The 19,067-nt window shown below is 43.4% G+C and overlaps 2 protein-coding genes across 2 annotated transcripts in view; both read left to right on the forward strand.

The window, feature by feature from the left end:
• LOC127924266 (A disintegrin and metalloproteinase with thrombospondin motifs 17-like) overlaps positions 1–12,895 on the forward strand; it is a 55,068-nt gene extending 42,173 nt beyond the window's left edge. The window contains exons 3-6 of the mRNA XM_052508829.1: positions 8,270–8,410; positions 10,389–10,539; positions 12,663–12,764; positions 12,851–12,895. Coding sequence (XP_052364789.1) covers positions 8,271–8,410; positions 10,389–10,539; positions 12,663–12,764; positions 12,851–12,895 — 438 coding nt within the window. The 5' untranslated portion in view covers position 8,270. The remainder of the gene's footprint in view (positions 1–8,269; positions 8,411–10,388; positions 10,540–12,662; positions 12,765–12,850) is intronic.
• A 291-nt stretch (positions 12,896–13,186) lies between these two features.
• The window catches only part of LOC127924267 (A disintegrin and metalloproteinase with thrombospondin motifs 19-like), a 31,647-nt gene continuing 25,766 nt past the window's right edge, over positions 13,187–19,067 (forward strand). Inside the window, exons 1-3 of the mRNA XM_052508830.1 lie at positions 13,187–13,327; positions 13,410–13,579; positions 18,344–18,471. Coding sequence (XP_052364790.1) covers positions 18,412–18,471 — 60 coding nt within the window. The 5' untranslated portion in view covers positions 13,187–13,327; positions 13,410–13,579; positions 18,344–18,411. The remainder of the gene's footprint in view (positions 13,328–13,409; positions 13,580–18,343; positions 18,472–19,067) is intronic.

Genomic DNA, 19,067 nt, shown 5'->3' on the forward strand with positions numbered 1-19,067 from the left:
GAGATGTGGTTGAATGAAGATATGGACAACATAGAGCTAGCGGGATTTTCCATGCACCGGCAGAACAGAGACGCTACCCCTGGTAGGACGAGGGGTGGGGGTGTGTGTCTTTATGTCAATAACAGCTGGTGCGCGATATCTAATATTAAAGAAGTCTCGAGGTATTGCTCACCTGAGGTAGAGTACCACATTATTAGAGTACCACACCAAGAGAGTTCTAATCTGTATTATTCGTAGTCATCTATTTACCACCACAAAACAAGCTGGCACTAAGACCGTTCTCAACCAACTCTATAAGGCCATAAGCAAAGAACAAAATGCTCACCCAGAAGCGGCGCTCCTAGTGGCCTGGGACTTTAATGCAGACAAACTTAAATCAGTTTTACCAAAATTTTACCAGCATGTCACATTTAATTTTTTTTAACCTTTATTTAACTAAGCAAGTCGGTTAAGAACAAAATCTTATTTTCAATGACGGCCTAGGAACAGTGCCTGTTCAGGGGCAGAACGACAGATTTGTATCTTGTCAGCTCGGGGATTTGAACATGAAACCTTTCGGTTACTAGTCCAACGCTCTAACCACTAGGCTACCCTGCCGCCCCACATGTGCAACCAGGCGAAAAAAAAATCCTAGACCACCTTTACTCCACACAGAGATGCATACAAAGCTCTTCCCCGCCCTCCATTTGGCAAATCTGACCATAATTCTATCCTCCTGATTCCTGCTTGCAAGCAAAAACTAAAGCAGGAAGTACCAGTACCAATACGGAAGTGGTCAGATGACGCAGATGCTATACTATAGGACTGTTTTGCTAGCACAGACTGGAATATGTTCCCGGGATTCTTCCAATGGCATTGAGGAGTACACCACCTCAGTCATAGGCTTCATCAATAAGTGCATCGATGACGTCGTTCCCACAGTGACTGTACGTACACATCCCAACCAGAAGCCACAGATTACAGGCAACATCCGCATCGAGCTAAAGGCTAAAGCTGCCATTTCCAAGGAGAGGTGGACTAATCCGGACGCTAATAAGAAATCCCGCTATGCCCTCAGACAAACCATCAAATAAGCAAAGCGTCAATACAGGATTAAGATTGAATCCTACTACACCGGCTCTGACACTCATCGGATGTGGCAGGGCTTGAAAACTATTACGGACGACAAAGGGAAACCCAGACGCGAGCCGCCCAGTGACGTGAGCCTACCAGACGAGCTAAATGCCTTTTATGCTCGCTTCGAGGCAAGCAACACTGAAGCATGCACAACAGCACCAGCTGTTCTGGATAACGCACTCTGTAGCCGATGTGAACAAAACCTTTAAACAGGTCAACATTAACAAAGCCGCTGGGCCAGACAGATGACCAGGACATGTAATCAAAGAATGCATGCTTCACTGACATTTTCAACATTTCCCTGACCGAGTCTGTAACATCTACATGTTTCAAGCAGACCACCATAGTCTATGTGTCCAAGGAAGCGGAAGTAACCTGCCTAAATGATTACCGCCCGTGGCACTCACGTCAGTAGCCATGAAGTGCTTTGAAAGGCTGGTCATGGCTCACATCAACAGCATCCTCCCGGACACCCTAGACCTGCTCCAATTCGCATACCGCCCAACAGATCCACAGATGACGCCATCTCAATCGCACTCCACACCGCCCTTTCTCACCTGGACGAAAGGAACACCTATGTGAGAATAATGTTCATTGACTACAGCTCAGCGTTCAACACCATAGTGCCCACGAAGCTCATCACTAAGCTAAGGACTCTGGGACAAAACACCTCCTCTGCAACTGGATCTTGGACTTCCTGACGGGCCGCACCCAGGTGATAAGAGTAGGCAACAACGCGTCTGCCACACGGATCCTTAGGGATAGGCGTCCCGTTAGCGGGACACCAGTCGACAACATCTGGTGAAATTGGAGGGCGCGCAATTCAAATAAAAAATCATTGTAATTTTAAAAAACATTCATGAACATACAACTAACTATCTTATATAATTTAAAAGCTTAAATTATTGTTAATCTAACTGCGTTGTCCGATTTACAATAGGCTTTACAGCGAAAGCATACTATGCGATTGTTTGAGGACGGCGCCCCACATCAACATATTTTTCAACCATTACAGGCTTCATAAAATCACAAATAGCGATTAAATAAATCACTTAGTTTTGAAAATCTTCCTCTGTTTGCAATCCCAAGGGTCCCAGCTACACCATGAATTGTCGTTTTGTTAGATAAAATTTTCTTTATATCCAAAAAGGTCTGTTTAATTGGCGCCATCGATTTCAGTAATCCAATCATTCAACATGCAGACAAAGGAGTCCAAAAAGCTACCTCTAAATTTTGTTCAAACAAGTCAAACTATGTTTCTATTAAATCCTCAGGTATCCTAAAATGTAAATAAACTATAATATTTCATACGGAAAGAAGTACGTTCAATAGAAAAGTAAAATTAGTAAGCACCCATCCTCTTCATTGCTTGCCAACCGACTGATTTTGAACAGGAGTCTTTGTACAAAAACTCATAATTCTTGCTTGTTTTTGAAGAAACAAGCCTGAAACATTGAACAAAGACTGTTGACATCTAGTGGAAGCCATAGGAATTGCAATCTGGGAGCTGGAATTACATAGAAGCCATAGCTTTCCATTATAAGATCCTGGGAGCTCAAAAAGACAATCTCTGGTTGATTTTTCTTTGGAATTTTGCCTGCCATATCAACTGTGTTATAGTCTCAGACATTATTTAAACATTTCTAGAAACTGCAAAGTGTTTTCTATTCAATGCTACCAATTTTTGCATATCCTCGCTTCTGGGCCTGAGCAACAGGCAGTTTACTTTGGGAACATCAGTCAGGCGGAAATTCAGGAAAATAGACCCGAGCTCTAAGAAGATTTTTATTAAGACTGGGGCCCCTCAGGGCTGTGTACTTAGTCCCCTCCTGTATTGCCTGTTCACCCACGACTGCGTGGCCAAACATGACTCCAAAGCCTCATATACTACCCACCATTGCGACCTGTACGCTCTCGTTGGCTGGCCCTCGCTTCATATACGTTGCCAAACCCACTGGTTCCATGTCATCTACAAGACCCTGCTAGGTAAAGTCCCCCCTTATCTCAGCTCGCTGGTCACCATAGCATCTCCCACCTGTAGCACACGCTCCAGCAGGTATATCTCTCTAGTCACCCCCAAAACCAATTCTTTCTTTGGCCGCCTCTCCTTCCAGTTCTCTGCTGCCAATGACTGGAACAAACTACAAAAATCTCTGAAACTGGAAACACTTATCTCCCTCACTAGCTTTAAGCACCAACTGTCAGAGCAGCTCACAGATTACTGCACCTGTACATAGCCCACCTATAATTTAGCCCAAACAACTACCTCTTTCCCAACTGTATTTCATTTATTTATTTATTTTGCTCCTTTGCACCCCATTATTTTTATTTCTACTTTGCACATTCTTCCATTGCAAAACTACCATTTCAGTGTTTTAATTACTATATTGTATTTACTTTGCCACCATGGCCTTTTTTGCCTTTACCTCCCTTCTCACCTCATTTGCTCACATTGTATATAGACTTGTTTATACTGTATTATTGACTGTATGTTTGTTTTCCTCCATGTGTAACTCGTTGTATCTGTCGAACTGCTTTGCTTTATCTTGGCCAGGTCGCAATTGTAAATGAGAACTTGTTCTCAACTTGCCTACCTGGTTAAATAAAGGTAAAATAAAAAAGTTTTCTGACGACACAACAGTGGTAGGCCTGATCACCGACAATGATGAGACAGCCTGTAGGGAGGAGGTCAGAGACCTGGCAGTGTGGTGCCACGACAACAACCTCTCCCTCAATGTGAGCAAGACAAAGGAGCTGATCGTGGACTACAGAAAAAGGTGGGCTGAACAGGCCCCCATTAACATCGACCACGACAGTCGTGAAGAGGGCACGACAAAACCTTTTCCCCCTCGGGAGACTGAAAAGATTTGGCATGGGTCCCCAGATCCTCAAAAGTTTCTACAGCTGCACCATCGAGAGCATCCTGACCGGTTGCATCACTACCTGGTATGGCAACTGCTCGGCATCTGACCATACGATGCTACAGAGGGTAGTGCGAACGGCCCAGTACATCACTGGGGCCAAACTTCCTGCCATCCAGGCTCTATGTAATAGGCGGTGAATTGCTGAACAATTCATAAAAATCGCCACTGGACAATTTACATTGACCCCTCTTCCCTTTTGTACACTGCTGCTACTCGCTGCTTGTTTGTTACCTAAGCATAGTCACTTCGTCCCCACCTACATGTACAGATTACCTCAACTAGCCTGTAGCCCTGCACACTGACTCGGGACCGGTGCCCCCTGTATATAGCCTCGTTATTGTTATTCTTATTGTGTTACTTTTTATTTTATCCTACTTGGTAAATATGTTCTTCTTCTTGAACTGCCGGTTAACTGTTGGTTAAGGGCTTGTATGTATGCATTTCACGGTAAAGTCTACACTTGTTGTGTTCAGCAAGTGGCAAATAAAGTTTGATTTGATTTGGTTTATTGCCATTTCTGTGCAATTTCTTCAGTTTTGTGCCTAATGAACACAACCCTCATGTGTTTGCTTTCCCTGTTGTAAATGTGTGCACTAAACCAGAGCCTACAGAGATCTGGAGAAAGACAAAATGAACATATTTGGGACTGGGCCAATTGCACTGCTCTCCAGTTTGCGGTTCTCCAGTGTGGTGCTTCGGGTAACGTTTCCCTTAGGAACAGATCTTGGATCCCCCAATGAACCTTAACCATTAGTGGGGAAAATGCTAAACTGTATCCAGCAGCAGCAACGTTTGAGTAGCAGGACAGACCCAGACCAGCTGTGGTCATCTTGGTTTTAGTGTGGCTGATCTCTTATTGGTGTTGCAGAGGACATGGAGGAATATGGCTCTCATTATGTAATTGTATATAGTTTAATTAAAGCCAGGAACAACGGCTGTGCATTGGGAGTCCAGTCATTCCACTCAATGGTTTTTGTGAGTTTCTGAGGCGCCACTGGGATGTCAGGCCGGGCTGTTGTTTTTCATTTCCAAAATGTAGGTCACGACTTTAGAGGAAACACACACATGCACACACACAGATCCTTACTGTGGTATAGCTGTACACTAGATATTATTTCCTGTGGAAGTTTCCCCGAGGCCCTGACCTTAGCCAATGAATATGTAACAGGTGTGTTAGGATGGGCTGCAGTTGTGTAGAGGAATGTATACGTGTTCAAAGTATGTTATACTGTCTGTTGTAATAGTGTATGTTGTGTGTCTAGTTATATGTGTTGCAGAGATACAAAGGGAAAGGGGGATACCTAGTCAGTTGTACAAATTAAATTTGTCTTCCGCATTTAAAGGTGTGTATGTGTGTACACGTTGTACTATACTTGTGAGTATCAAAAGTCCTCAAGAATACTAAACCAACAAAAAACTCAGAGAAGTGAGATCATTTTTCCGGTCTTCACTTGCAAAAAGGCTATTTTTTGCCTTAGGGGTTAGGTTTAGGCTTAGTTTTAAGAGGGTTTCTGTTTGTGCTGGTGCCAAACGTTGGGCCTATTGCAACTTTCTGTTCTGTCTGTGTATAGCAAGTCAGTCTGGAGAATATGGGAAAACATTGGGAGGGTATTCGCCTGAGGGATCCATCAAATCAAATCAGGGGCGGCAGGGTAGCCTAGTGGTTATGGGCTGACAAGCAAGTTCTCCCACTTAAAAAGATGAGAGAGGCCTGTACAAATCTGTTTATCTCAATACTTTGTTATATACCCTTCTGCCCCTGAACAAGGTTTTCACACACTGTTGCTGGTATTTTAACCCATTTCTGTTCCTAGGCCGTCATTGAAAATAAGAATGTATGTTCTTAACTGACGTCTGCTAAATGGCCTAGTAAAATAAAGGTATAAAAAAAAATCAATCTAATTTTATTGGTTGCATACACATATTTATGAAGTGTGTTTGGGATCTTGTCATCCTGAAAGACACAGCCACGTTTCATCTTATGCCCTTGCTAGTATCCACAGCCCCATTCATTCTTTCCTTTATTCAGTGAGCTAAAGCATAATGTTTCCACCGCCATGCTTCACAGTAGGTAAAACTCAGCATTCTTTCCTAGTTGAGCAAAAAGTTATATTTTGGTTTATCATGACATTATCTTCTTCTTTATTGACTAACTATGGCTTTCTGGCAAATTTGAGTCCCCCGTAGTGTGTTACTGATGGTAGGCTTTGTTACTTTGGTCCCAGCTCTCTGCTAGGTTTGGTTCTGGGATTTTTGCTCACCGTTCTTGTGATCATTTTAATTTTGGAGCCCCAGATCGAGAGCATGTTGTGTCTTCCATTTCCTAATAATTTCCCACAGTTGATTTCTTAGCTGCTTACCATTCTTGAACCTGTGACCAGAAACAAGGTGTCTACATAACAAGGTGCAATACCAGAGTAAATGATTTTCTATTAATTCTCTCTTCACAGGCAAAATGAAAATTACAGAGCTTAGATTGTTGTATGCCCCCTATATATAGCATTCTGTTGGTGGCAAGAATTTTATATAATCATTTAAATTGAAAAACTCTAAGTGTTGAATCAAGTATAGTTTTTTGTACCAGTTCATAAACCATATGTCATGGAATTGGTACATCGAAAATCTCTTCCCATTTATTTTGCAACCTGTATGGTGCAGCTGTCAACATTTTTGTCCTCAAATGAAACTGGTATATTTTTCTATTTATGCCAGTTCCTTTCAGCCAGTTTGTATCTTTAATATATGGCAGGCAAACAAGTTCCCTACCGTCTCCCTTTTCCACTTGCCTCCTCTATTTTTGTGGTACTGCATCCATTTGGTTGTAAATTTGGATTGAGCAGATATTCCCATTATATTTTCAATAGCTAAATATGTGACATAACTCCTCCGTTTCTATTCATAATATCATTAATAAATATAATACCATTTAAAAGAAAATCTATAAAGAATGTTTTTTTATTCATCAGTATATTTGAGTTTAACCATAATATTTGTTGTAATATTTGTTCTATCTTGTCTTGAGGATAAAACTGAAATTCCGTTTCTATTCATAATATCATTAATAAATATAATACCATTTAAAAGAAAATCTATAAAGAATGTTTTTTTATTCATCAGTATAACCATAATATTTGTTGTAATATTTGTTCTATCTTGTCTTGAGATAAAACTGAAATTGTAACCAGCTTTGTATGGCTTGTTTAAGAAAGTGCAATACTTTAAACAAAATGTAATTTTCAATTAGTCAGAAATGAGAAGTTGTGATCTGTATAAAAGCAAAAAGGCCATTTTTGAACAAAGGCTGAGCCTTTCTTTATAATCTAGTGGAGAAACATTTTGGGTTTAAGTATCATTTTTGTATTAGTGAAGCTTTTAGTGAGAGGTTTAAAGCTTTAATATTTAATCATTTTTGCCCCCCAAACTCATAGTCATTATATAAATAGGCACATTTCATTGTGTCTGGCGTAGCATTCCAAATAAAATGACATATTTTTTGTTCATATGATTTAAAAAAAGGAGTCATCTGGAGTTGGCAGTGCCATTAGTAAGTGAGTTAAATGTGAAACGACCAAAGAGTTCATCAATGTGATTAATGTTTGTAGTGTGTTTGTTTCAGTTGTGTAGAGGTGTTGTTTGAGGCGTGTCAAGAAGGTGTGACTGGTTTCTCCTATATTAGGGTTAGGGAAAATACCATTTTAAATGTGAATCAATTGTAAGATATACCTGTGTGTGTGTGTGTGTGTGTGTGTGTGTGTGTGTGTGTGTGTGTGTGTGTGTGTGTGTGTGTGTGTGTGTGTGTGTGTGTGTGTGTGTGTGTGTGTGTGTGTGTGTGTGCCTGAGAGACATGAGCATATTCCAGTAGTGTATGAGTAAATAATGGTGTGTGTGTCTATATGATATATAATGGTGTGTGTGTGTGCATGTGCGTGTGTGTGTGTGTGTGTGCATGGTATATAATGGTGTGTGTTTCTGTATGGTATGTAATGGTGTGTGTCTATATGGTATATAATGGTGTGTGTCTGTATGGTATATAATGGTGTGTGTGTGTCTATGTGGTATTTAAGGGTGTGTGTGTATATTTGGTATTTAAGGGTGTGTGTGTATATATGGTATTTAAGGGTGTGTGTGTGTGGTGTGTGGCTATATGGTATATAATGGTGGGTGTCTATAAGGTATATAATGGTGTGTTTCTCTATTATGTAATGGTGTGTGTGTGATTTTCTCTCCAGCATGGGGATGAGCCACGATGACGACCATGCTACCTGTACAGGCCACTCCCACATCATGTCTGGCGAATGGGTGAAGGGCCGTAACCCCAGCGACCTGTCATGGTCCCCCTGCAGCCGTGACGACCTGGAGAAGTTCCTCAGGTGAGACAAACAGACACACTCTCTAGGTTACTAAGTGGAGCATAGCAATATTATGAGAGTGGAAAATGTGCCTCAGTTCACTGGCCTAAAGGGTCCAGTTTTCCACTTTCAGATTGGACACATACACTGACACACACACACACACACACACACACACACACACACACACACACACACACACACACACACACACACACACACACACACACACACACACACACACACACACACACACACACACACACACACACACACACACACACACGCATGCACACACTCACTGATACATACTCACACTCACTCACACACCCACCCACACACAGTCACACTCAAACATACACACAATCATTGTACAATATATCCCTCCGTCCAACTCACACACTTCCTTGAATAAATGACCTCTAGTTTTCTTCCAGCCATTATTTGATTGACTTTGACAAGGTCTTCGTAACCAGTCACTCACAGTGATTGAACTGACTGTGTTCCAGCCCTGACCTCTGTCAGCCAGTTTAATCAAGTTGAATGGCGTCTCCTACTCAATGCATTCATCACAACTCTATGAGATGGCATCGGCTTTTATCTATGGGCTGCTGTTGCCAAGAATATTACCATAGCGATGGCTTGATTTATATTGCAAACAATGGATCTGATTGACTGTGACTGGAGCAGGGACTAGAAATGTAGTTTATTGGCTGTCTGGCGCTCTGAAATCAGTCCCTTGACATTGGATCATTATTATATGTAACAGAAGTGTTAATGTTCACACTGTTAGTGCTGGGGTGGAACAAAAGCCTGTACATACTGCTGCCCTCCAGGACCAGAGTTGCCCAACCCCCTTTCAGCAGACCTGTGTGGTGAAAGGTGAATGTTGAGGTTCAGCCTAAATAAGTTTTACCCATGCACACACTGCAGGCATCAATATAACATTTAAGGATTTCTCTTTTCCTATACCACAATGTTATCAAAACCACATATTCCCGAGTCAAGGCACAGACAGTCTCCTTGCTGGATCCATAGTGTATGTTCTTCTAGGGTTGTGTCCCAAATGGCAACCTATTCCCTATATAGTGCACTACTCTTGACAAGGACCCATAGGGTAAAGTGTTTTCTGGATTATGTATGCTAGTGTGGATGTGTTTAACTATTCTTGTGGAGACCAGAAGTCCCCACAAGTAGAGTAAACTAACAGAAATTTTACCAACTGGGGACATTTTGTTGGTCCCCACGAGGTAAAATGCTAGAAGGTTTAGTATTAGGGTTAGAATTATGTTAAGGGTTAGGGTTAGGAGCTAGAGTTAGATTTAGGGTTAAGGTTAGGGATTAGGGTGAGATTTAGGGTTAGGGTTAGGAGCTAGGGTTAGAATTGCGTTAAGGGTTAGGGTTAGGAGCTAGGGTTAGATTTAGGGTTAGGGTTAGGAGCTAGGTTTAGATTTAGGGTTAGGGTTAGGAGCTAGGGTTAGATTTAGGGTTAGGGTTAGGGGCTCGGGTTAGATTTAGGGTTAGGGTTAAGAGCTAGGTTTAGATTTAGGGTTAGGGGCTAGGGTTAGATTTAGGGTTAGGGTTAGGAGCTAGGGTTAGATTTAGGGTTAGGGTTAGGAGCTAGGGTTAGATTTAGATTTAGGGTTAGGTGATAGGGTTAGGGTTAGGGTTAGAGTAAGGGTTAGGGTTAGGCTTAGGGTTAGGGTTAGGGTTAGGGAAAATAGGATTTTGAATGGGACGGAATTGTGTGTCCCCACAAGGTTAGTTGTGTGTTTGTGTTTGTGTGTGCACGTGTGCGTGTGCGCATGTGTATGTACTCTACTGGATACATTCTCTGCTGTGTGTTGTCTATGTATCTCTAAGATAAAGGCTCTGTGTGTGTGTGTGTGTGTGTGTGTGTGTGTGTGTGTGTGTGTGTGTGTGTGTGTGTGTGTGTGTGTGTGTGTGTGTGTGTGTGTGTGTGTGTGTGTGTGTGTGTGTGTGTGTGTGTGTGTGACAGGTCCAAAGCCAGCAGCTGTCTGCTCCACACAGACCCCAGAAGCCGCTACAAGGTCCGCCTGCCACCCAAGCTGCCAGGCATGCACTACAGTGCAGACGAACAGTGTCAGATCCTCTTTGGAACCAACGCCACCTTCTGCAATGACATGGAGGTACACACACATGTGCGTATGCACACACACACACACACACACACACACACACACACACGGATCTATTGACAGTAGCTGTGTAGTAGTTGTGTGTTTAGAGCTAGTGTAGTGTGGACTCTATCTAATCAAATCAGATTGTATTGGTGGCGAACACAGATCAGGGTCATGATGTAATGAAGGTGTGGTCCTGGTGGGTCATGATGAGCAGAGATGATGATGGGTTGTGAAAGATACTGTCAGTCCACTGTGATGTAATACTGTTCCTCCTCTGGGCTGTTCTCTTCTTTCCTGCTGTCTGCCTTACTGATTTACCAACTCACACACTCCTCTTTGATCTCTCCTCCTCCTTCTCCTTCCCTCTCTATCCCGGGGCATCCTCCCGGTGCTTGCTTTTAAAGGTTGCTAGGGAAACCTGGCCAAAATATCTGTCCAGAGTGACAGGTGCTGACAGTCCAGTTTGGTTTCACACACCAGGTTCATCATCACACGCTGCAGTGTTTCCTCTACATTAAATACTTCACATTTCAGGTTTAGGTGGAACCCCCCCAACAAAATGATATGCCAAGCTGCCAAACACCAATACTGCAAGTTATTTCAGTTTAGATTTGAACACAGTCTGGTTTCCCAAATGTTTGCTGTCCCTCTCCCAGTCCACCATTCATTACAAGGCAGACTAAAACTGCAGAGCTTCTGACCACTGTTTCCACTACCGGCCCAGCCAGAGCCTGGTAAGAGGGTTTAATGGCAGCTTTCACACCCTGCCAAGACACATGTCCCGTCGTCTAGACTTCCTGATCCTTCAGAGACCCAGAGGAGACATGCACGCATGTACACACACACACACACACACACACACACACACACACACACACACACACACACACACACACACACACACACACACACACACACACACACACACACACACACACACACACACACACACACACACATACACGCGCACACACGCACACACACACACACACACACACACACACACACACACACACACACACACACACACACACACACACACACACACACACACACACACACACACACACACACACACACACACACACACACACATACACAATACATGGGTGTCAGAACAGAGACAGATAGCTCTACAGCAGGGTCAAAGCAGAGAGGAGATGGAAGTACGTCTGATCATAATGGTGTGTGTGTGTGTGTGTGTGTGTGTGTGTGTGTGTGTGTGTGTGTGTGTGTGTGTGTGTGTGTGTGTGTGTGTGTGTGTGTGTGTGTGTGTGTTTGTGTGTGTGTGTGTTTGTGTGTGTGTGGCATAGCTACAGTAAAATAGCCGCTACTGTACTTTCATCAAACAGCGTGAGGGACAGTACCTCGAGTGTATCTGCTAAAAATAAGCTCAGTCTTAGAAACTTAATATGCACTTGAATGCAATGGTTTGAATAAAACATCAATACCTCGACATGTATGAGCTAGAGGAAATACTTCAGTTCTTCAGTATTATACTTCAGTATTATACAGATACTCAGGAAACTGTGAGTGTAGTACATCTCTAGATCGGCCTGTTGTTCCTGCTACAGTTCTATGGTAGAGGATAAATAAACACTTAAAAAAGGCGCTATCTAGAACCTTCAAAGGGTTCTTCAGCTGTCCCCATTAGGAGAACCCTTTCAGGAACCCTTTTTGGTTGCAGGTAGAATCATTTTGGTTCCAGATAGAACCCCTTTGGGCTGCACGTAGAACCTTTTCTACAGAAGGTTCTACATGGAACCCAAAAGGGTTCTACCGTGAACCAAAAGGGTTCTCCTATGGGTACTCTGTCTCTCTGTCTTTGTTTTCTCACTGTAAAGATGCCAGAGATTCCAGGGACACAGGGTTTACTGGTCTGAATCTGTCCACTGTTGGACGATGTCTACTGCTGTCATAAACATACTGTATGTCCTGTGTCAGATATTGACCAGATGCATTTCAACAGACAGTTTCCTTATACCGGCTGTTATTTCAACGATATCTGATTATCATATTTGCAAGGACGGGTTTTAGTGACACAAGCTTCACTGCAGTGTGTTTTTCAGCAGTTATTGCGTGTGTTTGTGGTTTATGTGTGTGTGTGTGTTTGTATGTGTGTGTTTCAGCACCTGATGTGCGCGGGCCTGTGGTGTTTGGTGGAAGGAGACAAGTCCTGTAAGACCAAGCTGGACCCTCCTCTGGACGGCACAGAGTGTGGAGCTGACAAGGTGTGTGTGTGTTCACCTCTTTGTCAGCAGGGAAGGACCAGCCAAAGTCAATACAGTCTTTTGACACTGGCATATACTTTTCTTAGCGTTATATGGCAATTGGTCCATTGGTCAACTGCCTTCGCCAATAGCATTAACTTTTGTTCTTCTCTGTCTGTCTGTCTGTCTGTCTGTCTGTCTGTCTGTCTGTCTGTCTGTCTGTCTGTCTGTCTGTCTGTCTGTCTGTCTGTCTGTCTGTCTGTCTGTCTGTCTGTCTGTCTGTCTGTCTGTCTGTCTGTCTGTCTGTCTGTCTGTCTGTCTGTCTGTCTGTGTGTGTGTGTGTGTGTGTGTGTGTGTGTGTGTGTGTGTGTGTGTGTGTGTGTGTGTGTGTGTGTGTGTGTGTGTGTGTGTGTGTGTGTGTGTGTGTGTGTGTGTGTGTGGTGCCGGGCAGGGGAGTGTGTAAGTAAAAGCCCTATCCCACAGCATGTGGATGGGGACTGGAGCATCTGGAGTCAGTGGAGCCAGTGCAGTAGAACCTGTGGCACCGGAGCCCAGTTCAGACAGAGGAAATGTGACAACCCGCCGTAAGTCATCTGCTTTGTGTGTGTGTGCGTGCGTGTGTACCACATGTCTCTTGGTGTGTTTTCATACTGGCTGTGTCTCTAGGCCAGGTCCTGGTGGTAGTAACTGTCAGAAGGCCAGTGTGGAACATAAAGTGTGTGAAGGTCCTCCCTGCCCTAAAGGAACACCCAGCTTCAGAGAGCTGCAGTGTCTCTCCCATGACCGCCAGGCCGGAAAGAAGAAGAACAGCATATGGACCGCAGTCAATAACGATGGTGAGAGGAAGAAATGTTCTGGAGCTGCAGAGGGCCCGCAAAAACACACACACACACACACACACACACACACACACACACACACACACACACACACACACACACACACACACACACACACACACACACACACACACACACACACACACACACACACATATGCATCACGCACACACCCTTTGTTTTACTGTCCTTGTGGGTACCAAACAATTCATTCCCATTCAAAATCCTATTTTCCCTAACTCCTAACGTTAAACCTAACCCTAACCTTAACCCTAACCTTAATCCTAATTCTAATTGTAACCCTAAACCTAACCCTAACCTTAACCCTTAACCCTAACCTTAATCCTAATTCTAATTGTAAACCCTAAACCTAACCCTTAAGACTTAAATACCTTTTTTCCAGTGAAATATCCTCACTTGTCCAACTTTTCCTTATGTTACTGTCCTTGTGAGGACTTCTGGTCTCCACAAGGACAGTAAAACCCCCAAAACATACACACAGTAGATGTAGTTATCATAGTGTACCAACATGGGTTACTGACTTCTGTATATCTTTGTCATTGCTCTGGCAAACGTGTTTGCTTTGCATTGCCACGACAACAATCATCTGGCTAACAGAAACAGACTGCCGCTCAGGCTGACCCCATTGACTTCTAGCGGTTCAGTATTCTTTGGCAAATCATTTATTTTCCTTGTCATTAGCGCATGCTTCCCAAATGACACCCTTGTTCCCTTTTTATCTCTTTGGTCCCTGGTCAAAAGTAATGCCCTATAAAGGCTATACAGTAGGGTGCTATTTGGGAAGCATCTGACTTCCCAGCAGCTTTGATTTAGTGTTAGCTAGATTGATGTCTGTCCAAGTTTTTCCCAGTCATCTCATTTCCTCACGGACCACTCTTGCCAAATCTGTCTGATCAAGGTCATGAGCATGCAGTGTTTTAAAACGGTTTGCACCGGAAAAGGGGAAAAATGAATGTTTCTCATTCGTCCAGGTAGTCCCTCCCTGTTTGGGTCAGTTTTTATTCCGTTTGGCATCTAATGAACACAACCCTGCTGAGAACCATACTGTACAAGAAGAGGTTATAACCACATTACACAGACTGCTGTTCAGGACCCTTGTCGATATCACTCTGTGTGAGGCCTTTGATCAGTGTGTTGTTAAGATGTATTGTCAGTGGTGTAACATTTTTACAGCTGTTTGACAAAATGTCTTCATGTATTTATGAACTGAGGGTTCTGTTCATCCAGCAGGTGTTTATTTGAGAGCTGTAAAATGGCCTTCTTTCCTCCCCCTCCGTCCCTCCCTGCCTCCCTTTCTCCTTCCTTCCTATCCCATCCCAGTAGGATCCGTTCTGTTTATTTGTACACTTCCTAATCTGAACTGAGATCAGCAACGTTTGCAGTTCAGTCGGTTCAACATTTACAGATGCTCTACCTTAATTTGACCCTGCTTCTCACAGCAGGAAAAATAAATCCTGCAGCAAAGTGGATTATAATTATTAGACATTTTTTCAATTAGGTCACATCAAGTTTGACATTTTAAAGTGGAAGCAACAAACTTTAGAAGCCTTTTAAATTTTTGAAAACACTACAATTTGCAATGCAAATTGGAAATTTCTCTGCGACAACAGATAGAGCAAATTCAGATACGTGGGTCAAATGACCAGAGAAGTCAATCCAGAAGAAAAAGCCATATTATAACCAATGCTGTTGAATGAAAAGTATGAAACACAGAGAGACTAAAGAGGGGTCATTTATGATGTTCTTGGTAGAGTTTGGGGGGGAAGCCTGGCTTCCCTTGGCACTCATGAATACACACCACTGCAGGTCTGTAGGTATTTCAAATTCATTCCATGCAAATAGCTCTGAGGTGTTTGCATCTTAGACAGTCGGCCACTAACATCTTAACCGGCTTTCACTCTGCTACATTCCCTCTCTCTCTCTACTCGTCTCTCTTTCTCTCTCTGTGTGTGTGTGTGTGTGTGTGTGTGTGTGTGTGTGTGTGTGTGTGTGTGTGTGTGTGTGTGTGTGTGTGTGTGTGTGTGTGTGTGTGTGTGTGTGTGTGTGTGTGTGTGTGTGTGTGTGTGTGTGTGTGTACCTGTCTCTCTTGCTGTCTGTCACACACAGAGAGACACCAACACGCTCCACTTTAAGAGCAATTGAGCCTGTCTCAGAAAATGAAACAAGATAAAGAGTGGGGATATACAGTGCATTCAGAAAGTATTCAGACCCCTTCACTTTTTCCACATTTTGTTGCGTTATAGCCTTATTCTAAAATGTATTAAATCATTGTTTTTCATAATCAATCTACACATAATACCCCTTAATGACAAAACAAAAACAGGTTTTTAAATTATTATTTTTTTGCAAATGTATAACAAATAAAAAACTTAAATATCACATTTACATAAGTATTCAGACTCTTTACTCAGACCCTTTGGCAGCGATAACAACCTTGAGTCTTCTTGGGTATGACACTGCAAGCGTGGCACACCTGTATTTGGGGAGTTTCTCCCATTCTTCTCTGCAGATCCTCTCAAGCTCTGTCAGGTTGGATGGGGAGTGTCGCTGCACAGCTATTTACAGGTGTCTCCAGACATGTTAGATAGGGTTCAAGTCCGGGCTCTGGCTGGGCGACTCAAGGATATTCTCCCGAAGCCACTCCTGTGTTGTCTTGGCTGTGAACTTAGGGTCGTTGTCCTGTTGGAAGGTGAACCTTTGCCAAAATCTAAGGTCCTGAGCGCTCTGGAGCAGGTTTTCATCACGAATCTCTCTGTACCTTGCTCCATTCATCTTTTCCTTGATCCTGACTAGTCTCTCAGTCCCTACTGCTGAAAAACATCCCCACAGCATGATGCTGCTATAGGGATGGTTTTGGCCAGGTGATGAGCGGTACCTGGTTTCCTCCAGATGTGATGCTTGGCATTCAGGCTAAAGAGTTCAATCTTGGTTTCATCAGACCAGTCTGAGAGTCCTTTAGCTGCCTTTTGGCAAACCCCAAGCCTGCCGTCATGTGCCTTTTACTGAAGAGTGGCTTCTGTCTGGCCACTCTATCATAAATGCCTGATTGGTGGAGTGCTGAAGAGAAGGTTGTCCTTCTGGAAGGTTCTCCCATCTCCACAAAGGAACTCTGGAGCTCTGTCAGAATGACCATTGGGTTCTTGGTCACCTCCTGACCAATGCCCATCTCCCCGTTGCTCAGTTTGGCCGGGTGACCAGCTCTAGGAAGAGTCTTGGTGGTTCCAAACCTCTTCCATTTAAGAATGATGGAGGCCAATGTGTTCTTGGGGACCTTCAATGCTGCAGACATTTTTTGCTACCCTTCCCCAGATCTGTGCCTCGACACAATCCTGTCTCAGAGCTCTATGGACAATTTCTTCGACCTCAAGGCTTGTTTTTTGCTCTGACATACACTGTCAACTGTGGGACCTTATATAGATGGGTATGTGCCTTTCCAAATCATCCAATCAATTGAATTTATCACAGGTGGAATCCATTCAAGTTGTCGAACCATATCACGGATGATCAATGGAAACAGGATGCATGTAACGGGATTCGTCCTCCTCTGACGAGGAGTATGAGAGATCGGACCAATGTGCAGCATGGTACGTGTTCGTCATGTTTTAATGAACAAAATCACTGAACACGAAAATACAGAATAACAAATAGAAAGACAGAAAGGAAAACCGAAACAGTTCTGTGTGGAACACAGACACAGAAAACAATCACCCACCAAACACTGGTGGGAAAAGGCTACCTAAGTATGATTCTCAATCAGAGACAACTAACGACACCTGCCTCTGATTGAGAACCATACCAGGCCAAACTCAAAAACCAACATAGAAAAACGAACATAGACAACCCACCCAACTCACGCCCTGACCATACTAAAACAAAGACAAAAACAAAGGAACTAAGGTCAGAACGTGACAATGCACCTGAGCTAAATGTCGGGTCTGAATAAGGTATTTCTGTTTTAGATTTGTTTTTATACATTTCTAAAATGTTTATACTTTTCTAAAAACATGTTTTCGCCTTGTCATTATGGTTTTTACATTTTTTTAATTTAATCAATTTTAGAATAAGGCTGTAACATAACAAAATGTGGACAAAGTGAAGGGCCCTGAACAAGGCAGTAACCCACTGTTCCTAGGCTGTCATTGTAAGTAAAAATGTGTTCTTTACTGATTTGCCTAGTTAAATAAAAGAAATAAATTACTAACAGAGCATGAGACCAGGTAGCTGAGACCAGGTAGCTGAGACCAGGTAGCTGAGACCAGGTATCTGAGACCAGGTAGCTGATACCAACAATCTTTTTTTACATTTGCATATCAAAGGTCACCAGTGGTCATGTGATGTCATCACATGACGTAATATATGAGCTTTCAATCAAGGGTGACACCTCATTACATGAACCCCCTATGTGTGTTCTCTCTGTAGAAAAGCCCTGTTCTCTGTTCTGTTCCCCATCATTAATAGGTTGAGATCACTTTATTGGTCAATTGCACCCAAGGTCCAACCTAAATTTTACTTCCACTTCTAATTCAACCATTCTGATAGACACATATAGGTTTTGGAGAGGTGCATGGTTAGGGGTTTAGTGCCTTGCTCGAGGGCACAGTGACATCAATGGCACCTAGGCATTGGTTGCCAGCTCTTTTCGCGACAGGAAAACCGGGGATGCGAACGGGCAACCCTCCGGTTGCTGGCTCGCCTCTGTAACCGCTAGGCTATTAACCACCTTGTGTGTTCTCTCTGTAGAGAAGCCATGTGCCCTGTTCTGTTCCCCTGTGGGGAGAGATGCCCCCATCCTGGTGGCAGAGAGAGTGATGGATGGAACACCATGTGGACCCTACGAGTCAGACCTGTGTGTCAATGGCAGGTGTCAGGTACACGCACGCACACACACACACACACACACGCACACACACACACGCACGCACGCACACACACACACACACACACACACACACACACACACACACACGCACGCACACATGCATGCACGCACACACACACACACACACACACACACACACACACACACACACACACGCACACACGCACACACACACACACACACACACACAGGTCACTAGAGAAGGTTTTTCTGTAGGTCACTAGAGAAGGGTTTTTATCTCTGTAGGTCATTAGAGAAGGGTTGTCTCTCTGTAGGTCACTAGAGAAGGGTTGTCTCTCTGTAGGTCACTAGAGAAGGGTGTTCTCTCTGTAGGTCACTAGAGAAGGGTGTTCTCTCTGTAGGTCACTAGAGAAGGGTGTTCTCTCTGTAGGTCACTAGATAAGGGTGTTCTCTCTGTAGGTCACTAGAGAAGGGTTGTCTCTCTGTAGGTCACTAGAGAAGGGTGTTCTCTCTGTAGGTCACTAGAGAAGGGTTTTGTCTCTGTAGGTCACTAGAGAAGGGTTTTGTCTCTGTAGGTCACTAGAGAAGGGTTTTGTCTCTGTAGGTCACTAGAGAAGGGTGTTC

This window comes from Oncorhynchus keta, unplaced genomic scaffold (assembly GCF_023373465.1).
Source record: "Oncorhynchus keta strain PuntledgeMale-10-30-2019 unplaced genomic scaffold, Oket_V2 Un_contig_3896_pilon_pilon, whole genome shotgun sequence".
Lineage (NCBI taxonomy): Eukaryota > Metazoa > Chordata > Actinopteri > Salmoniformes > Salmonidae > Oncorhynchus > Oncorhynchus keta.